The sequence below is a fragment of the Pipistrellus hanaki genome (assembly GCF_964339955.1).
Source record: "Pipistrellus hanaki genome assembly, chromosome: 1".
NCBI lineage: Eukaryota > Metazoa > Chordata > Mammalia > Chiroptera > Vespertilionidae > Pipistrellus > Pipistrellus hanaki.
This window is the reverse complement of record NC_140503.1, coordinates 42,442,412-42,462,743: the sequence shown is the minus strand read 5'-3', so window position 1 is coordinate 42,462,743 and position 20,332 is coordinate 42,442,412. Positions and strand designations below refer to the sequence as shown.

General features: G+C 52.1%; 1 protein-coding gene across 10 annotated transcripts in view; it reads right to left on the bottom strand.

Annotated features, from left to right (window-relative positions):
• Positions 1–20,332, bottom strand: part of MEGF11 (multiple EGF like domains 11) — a 340,309-nt gene that overhangs the window by 27,955 nt on the left and 292,022 nt on the right. For all 10 annotated transcript variants that reach the window (XR_014795229.1, XM_084886618.1, XM_084886621.1 and 7 more), the window contains 5 exons: positions 12,318–12,438; positions 11,224–11,387; positions 9,837–9,939; positions 4,423–4,569; positions 3,956–4,090 (listed from right to left, as the gene is read on the bottom strand). Coding sequence is in view for 9 of the 10 variants with exons in the window: in XM_084886618.1 (XP_084742744.1) it covers positions 3,956–4,090; positions 4,423–4,569; positions 9,837–9,939; positions 11,224–11,387; positions 12,318–12,438 (670 nt within the window). In the remaining variant the exon portion in view is untranslated. The remainder of the gene's footprint in view (positions 1–3,955; positions 4,091–4,422; positions 4,570–9,836; positions 9,940–11,223; positions 11,388–12,317; positions 12,439–20,332) is intronic.

The following is a 20,332-nucleotide window of genomic DNA, read 5'->3' as shown; positions in this document are numbered from 1 at the left end:
TAAGAATGTTGGGTGAGATGGCTGGCGCTCAAGCAGCCATCTTTCATCAGACATGGAAGCCACGTGCTGAGGATGGGAATGGCTGAAGGAGAGAGAAGGAGCCTGGGCCCCTGACATCTTTGTCGGATGTCCTACCATTCCCCAATGGCCAGCTTCGGGATCTTTTCCCTGCTTTGTTTTATTTTAATGTGTGAGGGACATAATGTTTGTCATTTTCAAACCAGATATTTTGGGTTTTTAATGTCACCTATAGCTGAGCTTGGTCCTACCTGATTCACTTCCTCTTCTCTGTTCTGGGGGGCTATTTGTTCCTGTTAGAGCTTCTAGAACACTCTGCTAGTTTCTTCCCTGGTCTTCTGTTACTGTGGCTTGTGAGCCTGTTTCAGGCCAGGCCTGGGTTCTGCGCATGTAGGCACGGCAGCTGAGTGTGTGGAAATACCTGCCCGCCCCCCTTCCCCCTCCCCAATCGTCTCCCAGGTCCTGCTTTGAAAAGCAGCACTTCCCCTCTGACCCTAGCTGGTTTGGCTCAGTGGATAGAATGTTCATCTGCAGACTGAAGGGTCCCAGGTTTGATTCTGGTTAAGGACATATGCCCAGGTTGCAGGCTTGATCCCTGGGGGGGAGAGGGGGGGGGGTGTAGGAGGCGGCCAATCAGTGATTCTCTCTCATCATTGATATTTCCCTCCCTCTCTCTTCCTCTTTGAAATCAATTATATATATATATATATATATATATATATATATATATATATATACACACATATATATATATACATATATATATATATATATATATATATATATATATATATATATATATATATATATATTAAAATCAATCAATCAACAATGGGGAAAAAAAGTTCCCCCTAGACTCCAGGCATGGACTTGGCTCTCCTGCTCTTTGTGCGGTCTGAGGGCCCAGCACAGTTCTTGGTATGCAGCAACCACTCAGGAAGCATTGCGAAATGGCCCAAATAGGCCCCAGCAGCAGCGACCTTCCAATCGTTTCTGCTAGAAGCTCCTGTCCCTTTGAGGTCCTCTCAGGTCAGCATGCTCTCCTCCAAGCCCAGTACCAGCAGCCCTCCATCCTCCAGGCTTCCTTGCATTCCTGTTATGGGAGAGGAACTCCATACGGAGATCATGGGGAGGTCTTGATTCTTGAAGAGAAGCAACTTCCCCAGGGCCCAGGCTCTCAAAGCTTGGGCTGCACCCCCTTTATGCAGCACTGCCTGGCACCCGTATTGCCAGCCCTTCCCCAACCAGATCGCAGTACCTGGGATCTGTGCCTCAGATCCTGGACATGATTAGTGGTTGGGACAAATAGTAAAAACAGCGTGGTTAGCCAAACTCTCCGGTCCAGCCTTGGGCTCGTGTTTTATATGTTCAACAAGCCCTTCTATGGCACTTCTGTGCCCCAGGCACTATCCAAAGTGCTTCACAAATAGGAGTTCAGTGAACCTGTAACTCTCATTATTCTATATTTTCGTTATTATTCCTTTCTATTAACTCTATTTCAGGTGAGAAAACTGAGGCACTGAGAGGTTAAGTAACTTGCCCGGGTCACTCAGCTGGAAGTTCTGTCACTTACGGGCTAACTAGCTTTGAGCAAACCACATCCCTCCTCTCAGTGTTTCCCCATCTTTGAAATGGGCTGGTAAGCCTCAGGCTGTGGGTTAATAGCTATGGGCAGGGTGGCTGATGGGGGCACTGAGCTCCTGGTAAAACCCCTAGCTCCTTCCAGGGCAGGTCCACTGCCTGGAGGATGAGAAACATCTCCCTTTGCAGTTCAGGCTCTGGCTCCAGCTTCCTGAAAAACTCATAGTCCAGCCCTCTGGGAGGTGTGGGTTTGGGGAACACACCCCCCTGTCCTGGCTAGCGCTTTCCACTCCCCCCATCTCCGAAACGAGCTCTGAGCTTCTCTAACAAGACCATCTTATCTTCCAAGTCCTTGTCACGGACACAAATCTTTGACAAGTCCACCCACAGAGCTGCTAATGCGATCAGTATAATACGTTAATTGGTCCACTTCTTAGCTGAATCAAGAGTGAGGAAGAGAGGGGTGGTGGAGAGAACGAGGGCTGGTGAAAAGAAAACATCTGGTTATATTTAATCTATGTTTAATGATTCTGCATGAGCAATGTCTGCAATTTGTAACTCGCTGGGAAGCTGGTCATTAGAAAGTGTCAGTTCAATTTTTTACAGGGTTTGAGACTTAACCAGGGCAGTTGCCATTAATAGCAAACTCTATTAGATCTATACGTGGGAAATGCACATTAGGCCAGCGGGCGATAAATCAGACATCGCAGGATCTGAGAGCTACTCCTCGGGCTGCTTAGGTCCTAATTTAGACTCAGCCTATCTGTACTGATGGCGGGGTCTCTGGTGTTTAATAAGTAAACCTCGATGTGTCAGGTTATGATTAAGCTGTCCTAGGAGGGCTGCAAGCAAATGAAACTGTCACATATGTTTCCCTGGGGTCCAAACTTCTCATGACCTCAGAGCATCATGGAGTAAACTTTTCACTCATACATATTAACGGCCCATCCACTTATAAAAATAGCCCAGCTCAGTGGTGATTATTCATCAAAAGAATCAGTTCCCTGGGCGGTAGTCAGCACTCAATGGAAGTATTTAAGCAGAGGCCAGATGAGATTCCTGCACAGATGACCTTGACATTGCTTTTAGCTCTAAGTTTACTTTAGTCTAAGATCCCTTCCCTCTTTCCAGGCTAGAGTGCAAATTCTATACCCTTGTGCTTAAAGCTGTTCTGAAGGCCCCAACCACCTCCTCAGCCCTTTCCCATCCGCAGCTCCGCCATCCTTCAGCTGTTCCCTACTGCTGGGCAGTCGCGTGTCCACTCCCCTGTGCTTTGCCCAGACTGTTCCCTCTACCCAAATGCCTTTCTTCCTTCTCTGTCTTTCAAGCTGAGGCCCAGGGAGGTCCTGCCCAGCATGGAGCCATCTCCCAAATGCACACTGCCCCGGGGCCCTGGGGACATGAAGCCAGGGGCTGCAATCAGCAGTGGTATGTGCGGGAGCCAGCTTCGACCTTTGCACTGTTGTTAAATATTCAGGATTTTTTTTAAAAAATATATTTTATTGATTTTGTACAGAGAGGAAGGGAGAGAGATAGAGAGTTAGAAACATCGATGAGAGAGAGTCATCGATCAGCTGCCTCTTGCACACCCCCTACTGGGGATATGCCCGCAACCAAGGTACATGCCCTTGACTGGAATCGAACCCGGGTCCTTCAGTCCCCAAGCCGACGCTCTATCCATTGAGCCAAACCAGTTTCGGCAAATATTCAGGATTTCTGTGGCAGGTGTTAAGCCACTGGAATCAGCCATAGTGGGAATATTTTATAGAAATTTGCAAACATTATCAATCAGAGCTCTCCCCCGCAGAGAACCAGGTTAGCAGCACACCAAAGCAAATACGCTTTGAGTGGTAGGGGTTGGCTGGAGTTGGTGTTGGGAAGGGTTCTGCAGCTGAGACAGGAAAGGGGGTGGTGTGTGATTAGTGATGTTGGCCTGAGTGCGAGGGGAGAGGGACTGCAAAGTTGCCATCGCCAGCTGAAGCCAGAACCGACTCCTCTGAGCTCCCACAGCTATCTCTGCCTCTCCCACTCGGCCCTCATGTAAGCCATGAGGACCCCACCTACGCTTGTTTTATTTTTCATCCACTTAGCATGGACTTTGGCATCAGAATTTGTTTCTTGCTCTGCCACTTGCTAGCTGTGAGACCTTCGAGAAATGATCTGACCTCTCTGAGCCTGTGCCTTTAACTGCATCGTGGCTTTGTCTCATGCCTTGTGGTGCCCAGGTCTTAGAAAGGTAGGCCCAAGTCCTGAAGAGGCAAAGAGCTACCTCCAGAGATTATGATGAGACTCCCAAACCCTCCCTCCCTCCCAGGACTCCTCACCTCCCTGGCTCCCATCCCCCCTGAGACAGTACCTTGGTTGCAGAGGGCTCCGGAGAATCCGGGGAGGCACTCACAGACGCCGCTGACGTGGTGGCAGGGCCCGCCGCTGTGCACGCAGAGGGGGCACGGCTGGGCGCAGCTGTGGCCATAGAACCCAGGGGGGCAGACTGGGGGTGATGGGGAGATGTGGTCAGCAGCCCGAAGGGCCTCAGCCAGCCTGGTCGCCCTTCCAGTTCCACCAGTGATGAAGGGAGGCTCCTCAGAAACACAGGGAGAGCCACGCCCGCCACACCCTGGAGGGCCCGTCTCTCTGTACAGAGAGGAGCTGTGGTCTGGTCCTCTTTCCATGGAGGAACAGGCTGGGCCCTGAACTTGGGGGCAGAAAAGCCAGGGGGAGAGGGGACTAGAGGAAGGGCAGCACTAGTTCTAAATGGGAGTGGATGGGAGGACGAGGTGACTGCGGTGAGGTCTGAGGGTGGAGAAGGGGGCTCAGCCTTACTTCTCTGGCATAAGGGTCCTCGGAAGCCAGGGGCACACTCGCAGCTCCCATCCTCCGGGGAGCAGGAGCCGCCGTTCTCGCAGCTGCAGGAGACGGAGCAGTTGGGGCCCCAGCGACCAGGTGGACACGTGCTGTCACAGCGGATGCCTGTGGGCCAGAGGCAGACTCGGGTCAGCGGAAAGAGGGGTAAGGGAAAAGGAAGAACAGTGGGCCCGGCATGGCTCAGTGGTTGAGTGTCAGCCTATGAACCTGGAGGTCATGGTTCGATTCCCGGTTGGGCACATGCCTGGGTTGCGGGCCGATTGGGGAGGGCAGGAGGCAGTCAATGATTCTCTCTCATCATTGATGTTCCTATTTTTCTCTCCTTCTCCCTTCCTCTTTGAAATGAATTTAAAAAAAACATTTTTTTAAAGGAATAATGGTGGGAAGGGGCACCATGCAGTATGAGAGGTGGAGGCAAACAGTGCATCTAGAAATGTAGAAGAAAAACCTAGCCAAGGCTTGGTCTATCAGGGAGGGCTTCCAGAAAGAGGTGATGCCATAACTGAGTCCTAAGGGCTAAGGGGAAACTGACCAGGTAAAGGAAACCCTATGTGCAAAGAACAGGAGGCAGGAGAGAGAATCATGCCTTGAAAGAAAAAATAGTTCTGTGTGGCTGCACCATCCTATATAATAAAAGAAACATGTAAATTGATCATCCCTCCCATATGCTCACCAGCCAATCAGGAGTATGCAAATTAACCCAATAAAGATGGTAGGTTAATTTGCATACACAGGCACCGGGCAGAGAGTAGAATGGGAGAGCTGGCGGAGAGTGGAGTGGCTTAGGGAACTTGGCTCCCCAAGCCGCCAGACGAAGAGCAGAGAGGGAGAACTGGCGGTTTGGAGGACTTGGCAGAGCAGGAGACAGAGCAGAAAGGGAAAACCCAGAGTGTGGGAAGCACCAGGAATGCTGGGAATTGTAGTTCTGGTTTCAGACGGATCTCCTAGACCAGTGGTTGGCAAACTCATTAGTCAACAGAGCCAAATATCAACAGTACAACAATTGAAATTTCTTTTGAGAGCCAAAATTTTTAATCTTAAACTTCTAACGCCACTTCTTCAAAATGGACTCACCCAGGCCGTGGTATTTTGTGGAAGAGCCACACTGAAGGGGCCAAAAAGCCACATATGGCTTGGGAGCCGCAGTTTGCCAACCACGGTCCTAGACACTAGAGCAAAGTGAGCTTGGGTCAAGTTACTGTTGTGGTGGGGGATGGAGGGAAAGCAAAGGTGAGAGACATAAGTAAAATCAGAGTGTCTAGGAAAAATTAAAGGGAAAATACCCTAAAACTTCAAGGAAATTCCTACCAATGAAGCTAAGACAAAAATACCTCTATTATCCTGTGAGCAACAAACCAAACTGGGTTGGGGTCTCAGACAGTTTGCTCATATGATTGCAAAGACAGAAGAAACTCCCAGATTGGAGAGGGCTCCCCCTGAGGGCTCCCAGATTGGAGAGGGTGCAGGTTGGGCTGAGCCCTCCCCGACCCCCCTTCGCCCTGTGCACAAATCTCCGTGCACCAGGCCCCTAGTAAAGTATAAAATGAGATTTGGCAAAGAGATGTGATTGTGGGAATAAGGGACCAGGTCATGGAGGCCCTCCTTCATTTTTGACATATTAGCTGGTATCTAAGGTTAGCCTTGGGAAAAATCAACTGTGGGGCAAGTGAGTGCTGTGATGGGGGTTCCACCCATGTTAGCCCAGGAGCCACTGGTTCTCCCTGGGTTCCAGCCAGTCAGCTCTGGCCGGGCCCAGAGAGTGAGTGAGGTCTTTTCAGATTCTTTGACCACAGTCCTCGGTGCAATATGTATTTTATATCATAGGTGCACACGTATATAATAGAAACCAAGCCTTTGAAAAATGACATTTACTGTATATGATGCACTCTGATATTTTCTCTGCACTCTGATATATCCTATTAAGAAAAAAGAAAGCTAGTTGTGACCAACAAATGGATTTAATGACCCTCAGTTTGACAAATGGTGGTCTAAGGGGGAGGGAGGGAATTTCTAAGAAAGAGGAGCAAGGCCTACACATTCTTTCAGAGCTGAGAGGAAATTATATGTTGGGGGTGATTATCGCCAAAGGCTAAGAAGGAATTTGAAAAGGCCCGAGACTGGAGGCCCCAGCTCTGGGGTGGGGTTTGTTTCCAGGCAGAATGTCTCACTTGTATTAATTAGCTGGATGGACTGGGTGGACCCTAGAGACTGCATGGCTTTGGAAGGTGAATATCAGGAGCTCAGAAAATCAGAATTAGTTTAAAAATCATGTCTGCCTTGTTACAATGACAGGGATTTTGAGAGAAAGAAAAAGGGAGGAAGACAGGCCCACTGAACACGGCTAGTCCTAGCAGCGGAGGGAGAGCAGTGTGACCAATTCAGCTGGAATTGTACAAGCCCACCTGGGCTGGCGGGGAGAGAGCAGACAGGAGGGGAAGCAGCAGGCTGCATCATCCTCCAGTGAGCCTGGTGCCCGCTCCCTCCCCAGGACGCAGGTGTCTGTGTGGAGGGTGAGGGGCAGCTTCCCCAGGAAACGGGGTCTTTCCCCAGTGAGAATCTGGGGGCCACACCCCACCCCTTGATGGAGGCCTCTCCCTGGGGAGTGTTGGGTGTGCAGAGGTGAGTCCTGGACCTGCAGCATGGACTGACTGCAGGGGAGCCTGGGGAAGGGGACACCAAGGGGACACCGGGAAGCTGTGCAGAACCAGAGGCTGCTATCTGCCCCAAGGAATTCCTTTTCCCTCGGGTGTTGAGCACCCAGGCTGCTAACCCCCAGGGAATCTCCCTGCTTCACTTTTCAGGACCCTCCACGCGTTTTTATTGGGGTAAGAATCCACACATTGTGACTTCTAGTTCATGTCCCGAGGCCAGCAGCAGCTCAGCAGCCCTCATCCTATAGGGTCTCCTTCTCCAGGAAGCCTTCCTGGATGTCTGCCCAGGGATTCAAGCATCTAATTGATAGTCACCAACATACAGCTTTGCCTCCATCTATTGATTGAATGTTTCATATATAGGAGTCCTGTCTTTCCTGCCAGCAATTTGCAGACAGAGATTCTCCTAACACTTTTGATCCTTCTTCCTTGGTACTCTGATGGATGGGGATGTCGTCTTGGTCATTTTTGCATCTCTGGTGCCCCGCAGTGTCTGACACACAGTGGGTGCTCAGGGACTGCGGCTCTTTGTGAGTTTTGCCATTCACTGTGGGTAGGACTGACACAGTGCTGGACACCTGGTAGCTGCCAAATAAAGACTTGGTGAATGCTTAAGCCAGGAAATGCTAACTGAATGAGTAAATGGCTCCCCCTGAAAATGGAACCCTGTGTCTTCCATCCCTTGTCACTAATGTCCTGAGACCCTGGGCAACTCCCTTTCCTTATCTGTGGCAGGAACAGGTTGGAACCTTTCATCTTCAAGGTCTCCTTCACTTTGAGAGGAAAACCCATATATGGTGATAGGCCAGCTCCTTTCCATTTATCTCAAGAAACATGTAGTAAGCACCTACTATGTGCAGGGCAAGATGAATTAGTCACGAGGCCAGTCGTCAAGAAGCCTGTGGCTCCTGGGGGCCAGGGGAGGACACGCACACACTTTGGGCCCAGAACCCCTGGTGCTGTGCCAGGCACCAGGAATACGCCAGGGGCTGGGGAGGGGCCACTGAGGGCGGCTGGGGCCTGCCCCCCACCCCCTCCCTATCTCTCCTCAGTCCCCTTCTGCATGATAAACCCCAGGACATCAATCGCTCCTTTGAAATGTCTTCAGGACCATGTTTGGGGAAATTAGCTTTAGAACAGCAGAGGCTTTACTGAAAAGCTGTCCATCACAGACAGAATTCCTAAGCACCAGATGTCATTAAAATCTTACCGGGCACACTTGAAATTAAGGCAGTGAAAAATTAAAGTGAATTTCTACTTGGCTCCAGTAAGAGTCCAAGGTGCCAGTGTCCTGAAGGGCAGGGCAAGGGGAGCCAGGTCGAAGATTCTGCCGAGGTGGCAGTGTCCCTGGCCCTGGGCTGCTCAGAAGCTTTCTGCTTACCGAGAACAGAGGCTGCTCAGCAGCCTGGTGTGCATTATTTATCTGAGGATATCCACTGCAGCAGTGCCTGCATTCCTTTCTCCTTGGGCCCGGCTAGTGGGTTCATTCACGCAGTACATCATTATTCAGCACTTCCTGCGTTCAAGGTTTACATTTACTGAGCACTTACTCTGTGCCAGGCACTGTTAGCACTCACAGGTATTAATTCATTTAAGCTTCAAAAAAGACCCTGTTGTCTCAAGGATTATAATTATCTGCGTTTTATGAATGGAGAATCCAGGCCCTGAGCAGTTAAAGGACCCGCCCAAGGTCACAATCCCGAACAGTCTGGCTGCTGCTCTGAACCGCTGTGTCATCCGTGTCTCCGTGTGAGGCAGGCAGTGGGCACAGTGGTGAACAAGGCGGATGTGGCCCCTTCCTCCACAGAGCTGACGGTGGAGGGAGGGAGGCAGATAATAAACAAATACGGTAGCTACAATTGAGGTTTGTTCTGCAAAAGGAAAAATGTAGGGTATTATGAGAATAAATAAAGGTTAAGGGGGTGGATTGTAACTGGGGGAGAGAGCCTTGCCAGAGGAAATGACCTTGGAGTTGAAATCTGGTGGAGGAGAAGGCGTTAGTTATCAGGTGCAGAGACTGAGGGAGTGCCGAGGGGCTAGCGTAGGAAGGCCTGGACAGCTGGAACAGTGAGTGATGGGAGAGGGCAAAGGAGAGGTAGAGGAGTTGGGCCGATGCCAATTTCACGTGGGCCCCAGGCCATCTGAAGGATTCTAGATTTTATATGGATGCCCTGGGAAGCCATGGAAGCATTCTGAGCAGGGACTGATGGAAAGGAGCTGGGTTTGAAAAGTTCATGTTGGCCACCATGTGCAGAATGGATGTGGCCAGGCAAGAGGGGAGGCGCAGAGACCAAGCAGGAGGCTGAGGCAGTGCCAGCTGAGAGGCAGTGCCTGGTGGGCCGGAGTGGGGCAGTGGGAGGGAGGAAAGTGATGGATGACAGACAGGTCATGTAGAAACCAGCCTGGGCTGAGGAGGAAGTTCCTGGTCCCCCTCTGCACCATAGCTTCTGCAAACATGGACAGCCACCAGGGGTCAGCCTTTGTCTGATTCTTTATTGGCGTGCCCCTTCTCAGGAGAGAGCCTACACATAGGCGTTCAATCAATATTTGTTTACACAAATCGAGTGGAATGGAGAACTGAAGCCCAGGAAATAAAGGGAAAGGTGCTTAGTTAGGAAGCTAGAGGAAGTAATGAAGGAGAGAGAGCAGTCAAGAGAAGAAGGAAAATACCACGAGCCCAGTTTCCAGGGCTTGGGTGGCGATGAGGCCGAAGGGGGTTACCTGTCCACCCTGCCAGGCAGCAGCAGTGGCCTGTCACCGGATCGCAGCCATCGGCGTGGCTGCAGTCACAGCGCTCACTGCAGTTCGGCCCAAATGTGCCATCCTGTGGACAGAGGGGAGAGAGAAATGGTCAGCTCTAGCTCCCCGGAGCCCCACGCACTTCTGTTGGAATGTGATGACAAAACAGAGCCACTGCCCCACAAGGATGCACAGAGACTCCGGCTGGGCACAGTGGGAACACTTTTTATAACTGGGTAGCCCCACGGCCGGGAAGCCCCTCCACGGAACTCTCTGGCTGCTTTAACAAGAGCATGGGGTTCGGAAGGAGGGAGGCGATGGTCTCACCCTGCTTCTCAGCGGTCAAGCTCAGAGGGCCGCAATGACCATCCATTAAGATTGTAAATGGAAATGCACTTTGCAGATTGCAACGCATCAATCACCTGGGAGGAATGACTGATTTATGCTTTGTTGCATGGGAAGAGGGGGTGACTAACACGTGTTGGGTGCTCGTTAGGTATCAAGAGCCTTATGTTCTCTCCACAGTGACTCCATGCAATGGTTCCATTCTATTCACCATTTAGAGGAGAAACATTGTTAGGGAAGGGAAGTATCACGCCCAAGGTAATCCAGCTAGGACAGTGGTCGGCAGACTCATTAGTCAACAGAGCCAAATATCAACGGTAAAACGATTAAAATTTCTTTTGAGAGCCAAATTTTTTAAACTTAAACTTCTTCTAATGCCACTTCTTCAAAATAGACTCGCCCAGGCAGTGGTATTTTGTGGAAGAGCCACACTCAAGGGGCCAAAGAGCAGCATGTGTTTGCTGACCACAGAACTAGCGGGTGGAAAAATCAGGATTTGCACCCAGGACTGTAGGGCTCATGCGACAATATCACATCAGTTGGTTTAACTTAGTCATATCTAAGACTGAGGTCCAGCGGCTACGTCTGGTGGTTATTGCTGGATAGGGCTTGGTTCAGGCCTCCCACACCCCAATCATAAAATGATAGACACTGGAAGCAGAAAGAAGCTAAGACACGATCTTTCAAGGCAACTGGTGGGTTAGGAAGGGCTGTCCTATAGCACCGTATTGTGAGATTCTGAAGCTGCATTTGGGCTCAGACAAACATGAGGGTCCACTAATGTTTACCGAGAGCTGCAGGGGGCAAGGAGGGCCACACCACCGCCTCTGCCCAGTATTTGCCGTTTTATAGATGAGAGAGCTGAGACCTGAAGTGGGAAAGTGGCCACGGAGAGGTTAGAAGTAGGGCTGAGACCTGATCTAGGGTTTCCATCTGTGCTCTTCTCTGTGAACAAAATAACTCCAGGGAAAGGGCATGCAAGGCTGCTGGGCCCACCAGGTGCTTTGCAGCCCTGGACACTCACCGGGCAGGGCAGCTCGCAGGTGTCTCCCAGCCAGCCGGGGGTGCAGGAGCAGGAGCCATCCGTGGGGCTGCAGGCCGCCCCGTTGGCACAGGCGCAGCTCTCGTTGCAGTTCAGGCCCCAGGTCCCGCCGGGACAGGGCAGGCTGCAGTCCAGGCCCTGCCACCCTGAGGGAGGGAAAGGCCGTCAGCTCTCCTTTCAGGCCCCGCACAGCCTTCTGCTCACGCCCCCCAGCTCTGTACGGGGCATCCTGCCCAAACCCAAACCTCTCAGGGTGAGAACACACACTCCACAGAGCCCACTCCGAAATACGGTTGCCCGTGCTGGGTGGCTGTGACGGCTGTGAGGAGAGCTGGGGCTGGGATGAGGGCCTCCTGCCTCCCAGTTCTCACTGTTTTTGCCTGGGGCTGATGAGGCCACCTGGACAGGGAACCAGCTGAGCGGGGAGGGCTGTCTCAGCCCACGTGGAGTCAGCCAGTCGATCTCAGGGCCGTTGGTTTGGGGGACGGCCTGGTTTCCCACTCGGAGGCTGGTCACTGGCCTGCTTGCCCTCGGATCCTTTTTTCCTGCCCCTGCTCTATTCTATGTCCCAGGGGGGCTGACCCCTGCAGCTGCATCGCCCAAGACCCCCTCCGCTGGCTCCCAGGTGGGCTTGCTGATGGGAGACCCGGCCCACAACCCGGAGTGCGGGGGCAGGAGAGACACCAGGTGTCTCTTATTTCTCCGCCTCGAGCCCCTGGGCTGTGTCTCCATGCTCCAGCTCTATTGTGCTGTCCCTCTGTCCATGCCCCAGCTCCACCAGGTGGCCCTCACTCCCAGGAGTGGCAGCAGATCCTCCCACAGCTGCTAATCTCTGGTTGCTCACCTACCCTTGTACCTACTTCAGCTCTTCTCACGTCAGGTAGCAAATCCCCTTTATTTCATCCCCTCTGTTGAAGCCCCTGGCCTGGGTTTTGGTGGCTGGAACCTGACATACAGGCTCCCTGACCTTGTGTGCGGGTGGATGGGGCAGGGGCAGCCCAGACCCCTTCCCCGGTGGTCCCCCTGGGCAGTGTGCACATCGGAAGGGGGTGGGATTGGGAGAGAAGGCGCGTTACCTTCCTTGCAGGTACAGGAGCCGTCTACTGGGGAGCAGGTGCCACCATTGTTACAGCCACAAACGGATGAACAGTTGGGGCCGTAGGTCCCCGCTGCACAGGGAACTGCACAGACCTCTCCCTGGAAAAGGAGGTGAATTTTGGGTCAGAGGCTGCCCCATGCTGGGTGGCTGTGACTGGTGAATAATGACCCTTTCCCAAGATGTCTATGTTCTGGAATCTGTATGCTATCATACGGGGCAAAAGGGACTTCGCAGATGTGATTAGGACCTTGAGATAGAGAGTCTTGGATTATCCAGGTGGGCCCAATCTAATCACATGAGCCTTTACAGGGGTCCTCAAACTTTTTAAAGTGGGGGTCAGATCACGGTCCCTCAGAGAGCTGGAGGGCCGAACTACATGAACTACTAATTCCTACTGTAACACCTCGGCTGCGCTCACTGCCCAAAAAACCTGGCGGGCAGGATCAGACTCCCCTGGGGGCTGCATGTGGCCCGCGGGCCGTAGTTTGAAGACCCCTGCTAGAAGTAAAAGGTCATTAAAAGGGTAGCCTTGAGATGCTCTCCACCTGCCTTTGAAGATGGAAGCGGAAGCCACAAGTCAAGGAACAAAAAGAGGGACCTCAGTCCTGCAACCCTAGTAACTGAATTCTGCCAGCAACCGTCAGAGCAGGAAATAGATTCTCCCCTAGAAGGAGTACAGCCTGCCAACACCTTGCCTTTAGTCCTAGCAGACCCATACTAGACTTTGACCCACAGAAATGTGAGATAATACCTTTGTTTTGCTTCGTTTTAAGCCACTGAATTTGTGCTAATTTGTGATAGCAGTAACAGAAGACCAATACGGCGATCCTCACCGGTTGGCGGAGAGTCAGGCTTCCAGACCACAGCTCCAGGATGGGCAAAGCCCCCAGGGAGCTTGGCCTCTGAGTCTGTGTTAGGTCACAGCAGCCCAGAATTGAACCCTTTTCCTCTCCGTCTTATTTGATTGTCACCAGCAACCCCAAGACTCAGATGGTAATTTCCTATTCCTATTCACCTGAACCCAGAGAAGTTAAATGTACTAGCAAGTAATAATAGCTAATGCTTATTAAGTGCTTTCTCAATATCGGGCGCCATGCATCCATCATCACATTTAATCCTCACAGGACCCTCAGGAGAGAGGAACTATCGGCTCAGCAGTATTCGTACGTAATAGAACAATTGTATGGAGAAGTGGGGTGACTTAGCCCAGGTCAGAGAGCTAAAAATGGTTGCTCTCTATTTGAACCCGGGCTGGCTGCTTACACCTTCTGTTCCCAGGGGCCATAAACTGGCCCTCTTGGACCACATCCTCTGAGGCGGAGGTTAGCGAACTCTTGAGGGGAAGGGGAGCAGGACTGAGCAGAGGGAGTAGCTGCACTGAGGACTGATCTTTGGGGACGCTCCAGAGCTGGGATGGCCCTTAGACTTGTTCCACCAGGGGAAAGGGAGGGAGGGCCTAAACACCCCACCCGTCATTGGATCTCCACTGCCCTGGGGAAGGGGGCATTTCAGGCGAAGCTCTTGGCTGAGGACTCAGCCTGAAGCCCCCAAGTTCCTGCAGCTGGGGAGGAAGGAGTGCCTCCATCCCAAATTGTGAACGTGAGTAGCCTACTACGGCAGCCACTACAGCAGACCTTGTTGGTGGGCTATTAGCTCCAGGAGGGAGTTCAGAGCGAGGGCAAGTCACAGAGCAGGAGGGCCAGGAGAGGGATTTCAGAGGCCTTGAGGTGGGGGTGGAGGGAGCCTTCAGTTAATCAGAGAAGAGAGGGGTCAAGGCAGTCAAGTGGGAAGAGTGTGGACCAGGGTGCAGAGGAATATGAGAGGGAAGAATGTTCCAGGGGTAGCTGGAGGGAGGTGATTGGTGTAGGAAGGAGGAGGGAGATATTAAAAGGGGAGTTGGGAGCCTTGAATGCCAGGTAAGGGAGTCTGGGCTTTGTTCTGAGTCCCCCAGGACATGCCTTCCTCACTCAGAACCCACTCTGGAGCTGTCTGCTCTGGAGAAGGTGGTCACTGGATATTGAATTCCCACTGCATCCCCCAGGGAGTGTCTCCAGCCAGCTTCTCGGGTCTTACACCTCGGCTTACTGTGGGAATGCTGAGCAGATGGGACCAGGAGACCAGAGCTTGTCTGGCCCCACTAGCTGTTCCACGGGGTAGGTTACTGCCCCTCTCTGAGCCTTTGTTCCAGCATCAGTGAAATGACAGGTCTGAAGTAGAGGAGCTCACTCTTAACTGGAAGGGTCCCAGGCAGCTGGCCTCACTCCCGCTTAGGCCACAGAGACACAAGATTACGTAGGAGCCGTTAGAGGGAAGCTCCTCTCCATCCCTTTCCTCTCCTGGCTCAGCAGCACTGGCTGGGTCAGGAAGGAGAGACTGGGAGGGCAGCGTCCTGCACCAGAAGGTTCCACAGTTCCCACTCTTTCCCCTGCCAGCCCCTGGCAGGCCCTGACCAGCCTGAGTCTGCCAGCACTCCCATTACCCAGATCACTCTAATTTCCCCAAGATTACAAATAGCCCAGAGAGCATATTTTTGCTGTGAGAGCCTTGGCCCGGGTGCAAATTGCATGCACAGTTCATGATTTTCTCTGCATGAGTTTACATGGAGAGCGGTTTCTCTCCTGGTGCCCTCATTCATGTCCCCAATCCTGGGAGGCCTCCAGGGCCTGTGTGCCCAGCTCAGGGGCTGCTGGTGGGGCTCAAAGAAAACTCTCCCTCCTGGCCCTGCTCCAGGGGCCAAGATGCAGAGCACCCCGCTGGAAACACCTGCTCCCCAGAATGCTGCACCTGGGCCCCATTTCCCCCAGCACAGCCCATGCAAGGACATGGATAGTCGGTGTGGTTTTACAACAGCCCTGGGAGGTCGCCAAGTTGAGAGGACGTTTTGCTTCCCAGAGAAAGAGACGGACACTCAGAGGGCCAGTGAATGATCCAGGGTCCCACAGTGTATTAATGAGGGTGAAGGGGCAACAACTAGACTTCTTTCCAGAGTGGGGGCAGAGCCCAATGGTTAGAAAACAGACTCTGGTGTCATCTTACCATTCTACCTTGTGCAATTTACTAAACCACTCGGGAACTCGGTTCCTCCATCTGTAAAATGGGAATAATAATATCCCTCCTTCATAGGGTTATTAAGAGGATTACATTAGCTATCATATGTGAACCAGATAGAGCAGTGCCTGGCAGTCAGAAAGCACTATACAAGCTATTAGTACTGTGCCCTGGTTGGTGTGGCTCAGCAGTTAGAGCGTCCAAAGGGTCTCAACGGGCTTGATTCCTGATCCAGGGCACGTACCCAGGTTGCAGGTTAGCTCCCCCACTCCCACCCCCCATGCTGGAGGCAGCCAGTCAATGTGTCTCTCTCAGGTAGATGTTTCTCTCTCTCCCTCTCCTCTTCTCTCCTTCCAGTTCACTCTCTCTGAAAAGCAATGGAAAAAATGTGCTCATGTAAGGAGAACATAAAAAAGCTATTATTATTGTAAAGAAGTAATATCTCTTATGAAAAGAATACACAAAAACCCCCAAGGTTTCAGCAGAAGACAGCTCTGGAGGAGGGATCCACCTCTCACTCAGTGAATAAGCTCCTGGGCCCATTTCCTGCCACCTCCTTCAGGCTGGCTCCCTGCTTCCCCTCCTCATAGGAGAGGAGGCTGGAACTTAACCATAACATACCAAGGGCATGGTCTTGGGGGACAGAACGAAGGGCTACCACGTGCCAGGAGCTGTTCCCAGCACTTTCTATTTGTTTGCTCCTAAAAGCCAAAATGTCCAAATGGGGCAGCGGGCAGTTCCTGAAATGCACAGTTCTGCCCAGCAGGGAGGTGAGCTCAGCACAGCTACCTGCACTCCCCTTCCTCCACCTCGATGTCCTGACTCCGACTTGGTTCAGACTCCTCAGCAAGCACAAGTACTAACAGTTAAACTTTTTGTCAAGTTCCCTACCTTCTGGCCTCTGATCTGAGGGTCAGGTCTGGTGTGCAGGACATCAGCCATCTCTCGCGATTGCCATGCCAAACAAGCTAATAGTCAGCCTAACTTCTCAGGTTTAGACTGATCGCTCATCCCCCTGCCTAGGCCTGGGGATTCCCAGGGTGCCCGTGCCAACCCCCCAACACATCGGCCATTGTCTCAACCACACACTTCCCCAGTTTGGGGGACCACCAGCAGGCCTTGGCCATGATGGCCTGTGTGGCACCCAAGTCTACAGAGGTCATCATTTATGTCTGCACATGCTTAGGAATCAGTGAGACTCAGAGTATTTGTTTCTGGGGCTATCTGTTTATACATCTGTGTAGATTCGGGTATAAATTTGTGATTCCTTCTTAGTCCTTCCCTCCTGGTGTGTTCCCTCCCCAGCCTCCCAGCCCTGCTGGGAACTGGTTACACACAGACACTGTAGTCCTAGCATACTGGGGGTCCTGGTTGGTTCACATGCCTGCCTCCATCTGGGCTGTGCGTTCAGGGAGGCGGAGGCCTGATTTTATTCACATCCAGATTCTCAGGGCTTGGGATCCTGCTGGTACATAATGGGCCCTTGATAAATGTTGGTTAATTGAAATGAGATATTTTTGTGTACATGCTGGCTTTTACTGTGGACATAACCGGGAGGGCTGGGCACTTTCCATATGCTTTCTCTCTCATGCCAAGCAGTTCAACAAATGTTTGCCGAGTGGGGGCCAACTCTGAGCCAGCCCTGGTTGTGGGCTCTAAGGGCACACTGGAGCCTGAGAACTGTCTCTGTCCTTGGCAACTCCCAAGGCAGTGCCCACAGCCATACTCATGCCTGCATCCAACTGTGTTTGTCCACTTACTAATGTCTCCCCAGTTAGACTGGAAGCTTCATGAGATCAGGGATCTAACTGGTCTGGGCTGCCCAGTATCTCTAGCTCAGAACCTGGCACAGAGTGGAGGTACTTATAAACAGCGTTGAACAATGAGTGGCTCCCATCACACACAGGAAGCAGAATGTTATCTGGTCTAAGGACGGGTCCCATGCTATTCACACTGATTCTAGGCCTCCCTGAGGGCTCTTGTCAAAAGGGAAAGCCAGGCCAGATCTGGGGTATGTCAGTGGTCCATGCCATCCCCTGCTACCTCTTGACCAAACCCTGCTGGCCAGGCTGAGGGTCAGAAGTACAGCCAGAAAATTACCCTGTTGGCCTCTAGTGCATCCACTCAGAGAGACAAGCCTCTCTGAGCTGAACAGTATCTCAGAGCTGATCAAATCCATCACCTTCATGAGAAAGAGACCAAAAGAGTTGGTGGAGCTGGGGCTTGCAGGCCAGTGCTCCTTGGGACTGGCTGCAGAGCAGGGACTGTGTCTTATCCAGCCCAGTGCCTGCCCACACCAGCCTGAAAGCACACCTGTGGATCTTTTCACTCTCCTGGAAAAAGGACATGATGGAAGCCCAGGACTGTGAGCTCAGATGAGACCACACATGCTTCACATAGTCTAGCACCTCTGCCCACTTCCTCAGCCAGCAGTATATCCTCAGGCCCTTTATTGAAGCTGTTCCCCAAGATTTCTACCCAGAATTCATATACATCTTACTGCTAGGTAATAGATTAGTATCCTATGAGAGACTCGTGTCCGTGCTAGGTAATGGACAGGCCTGGGTTTCCTTATCTCCCTCTACAAAACCCTAATATGCAAATAGACCGAATGGTGGAACAACCGAACAACTGGTCATTATGACATGCACTGACCACCAGGGGCATGCACGGAACATGGTAGGCATCGGCTATGGTGGGATGGTGGAGCAGGTGAATAGGGGGACCAGACCAAGGCAGGGAGCCAATCGCTGTCATTGGGGTGAGCCTCTAATGGTTATTAAAATTTCTTTGCTCCTGCACACCGCTGTCCCACCAGGCACTCCCACCTGCTGCCGGCGCTGGCCCTGACTGCATCCACTGCTGGTGTTGGAGCTGCCTCTCACGCCCACTGCTGGCACCCAGCACCTGCCCCAATTGCTCCGTGCCATCACCCCTCAAGGCTTCTCCACCTCCCCCTGCTCCTGAGGGGCAATCAGGGCAACAGCCACCACTTGCACCCGCTGACAGCGCTGGCCCCGCTTGTACCCACTGCTGGCACTGGCCCCAGTTGGTCCACATCATCAGCAGGTGTGAGCAGGGCCAGTGGGAGCAGGACTGCTGGCAGACAGGACCAGGGGACCACAGTAGGAAGGGCCGGGTGAGGGTGCAGAGGATGGGCCGAGCCCCACCCTGAGCCCACTGCAGCCTCATGGCCCACAGTTCCTTTCAAGGTGCACGAATTCATGCACTGGGCCCCTAGTCAAGTATATGTGGCTGTTGAAATCAATCACTCTCCCCAGCATTCACCACCAAGAATCCTTGGTAGTGCGCTCCCTCTACAAAGCCTCTCAATGTGAAAGACACTGCTGTCACTCTGTGGGGCCTAAGGCATCATGTTTTGAGGAGGTGCAATCTGTCCAGTAACCACATGACACGTGACTCTGGTGGCAGCATCCTGTTCACCAACCATGACCTAGAAATTCCCATGATGTCACCCACAACCAATCAGAGCTTCTGATCAGTGTATGCTAGCCTGGGAATATTACACAGAATTAATTTAATTCCAATTATAAGCAAAAACAAAACAAAGCCGCCTTGGTCTTTTAGTTAACCTCATCACAGGCAATGGAAGTTTGCCCAGAGGCTTTGTGAAATGTTCAAAACCACTCTTGGCAACCTGCTGTGGGCTTTGCAGGTGTTTAGCTTGGAACCACTGGCTGGGTCATCTCTAAGGGCCCTTCAGCTCAGATTCTCTAAGCAGTTTCTTGCCTACAGTAGGAGGTCTTAACCCAAAGGAGTGAGGAATGGTGGAAATGCAGATTTCCTGGGCCTTTAAGAATCACACAAGCTGGGTGGCTACCTTCTCTGCTAATGTACGCAATCATCTGGGGCTGGCCATGTGCTCATTCCTAATGGTGGGGGGACAGTCCCTCATGCCAGACCTAGAAGGGATGAGTGGGGATCACTTGGTCCACGTGCCTTGCTTTACAGAGGAGGAGACTGAGGCCAGGAGAGGGAAAGCAAGTTGCCCATGATCACACAGCCAATGCTAAGCAGAGATGGGGTTGGAACTCGGATTTCCTGGCTCCCATTCCAAGCACAGAGTGCTAAGAGCCCAGATGTATGAAGCTCTGGGATAGCCCATGCTGCCCTGCTCGAATGCAACATCCAGAAGACATGGCTTTGACCTTGAGGAAGGGCCACTTGCCAAGGCCCAGATGCTTTGGCCCTCTCTCAATCCCAGTTCACCTGCTCAGAGCACACCTCACTTCCCACAGGGGCAGGGCCCGGAGGCCCCCTCTTCACTGGGGAAAGCCTGCCAGGCCCGCTCAGTGTCTTCATTCTGTGAATGGGGGATGGATGTGAACTCTTCTTCCCATCCAAAGGCCTGTTAATTATACATGCAGCATTGGCTATTAACATCTTGAACTTGATTTGAAAGAGCTACTGGCAGAACGGAACCCCTGGTGCTAGTCCTGCTAAAGAGATGCAAATATCCCCTCCGCCTCCCACCCGCCTCCTTGCACAACGCGGCAGCACAGGCCCAGACCCCGGTGGGTAATGAGTTATATGTTCTATTAAATTTGTTTCAAATGCTGTTTATTTAATTTTCTCCCCTGCAAGATGATGCTTTGTAGTTTGGCCCTATTTGGGAAAATTAATCAACAGCTGGGCTTCTTGTGCTCGTCATCCATTTTCCTTGCAATGGGCAGGAGGTTAATGAGAATTTTTTGGAGTGGAAGGAGGAGATGGAAAGCGGTTGACCCTCCCTCACACGAAAGCGGGAGGCAATGGGCGCAAGTTCGCCTCTGGGTCCCCTTAAATGTGTGTTCTGTGGGTGGGAGGCAGAGCAAATGGAGTAGAACTGGGTTTTCTAGCTCCAGGCCAAGGTGGTGGCGTTCTCCTGTCAGCCGTGGCAGCTCAGCAGAGAGGACTCTGCCACGGGAACTAGGGAAGTCGCCC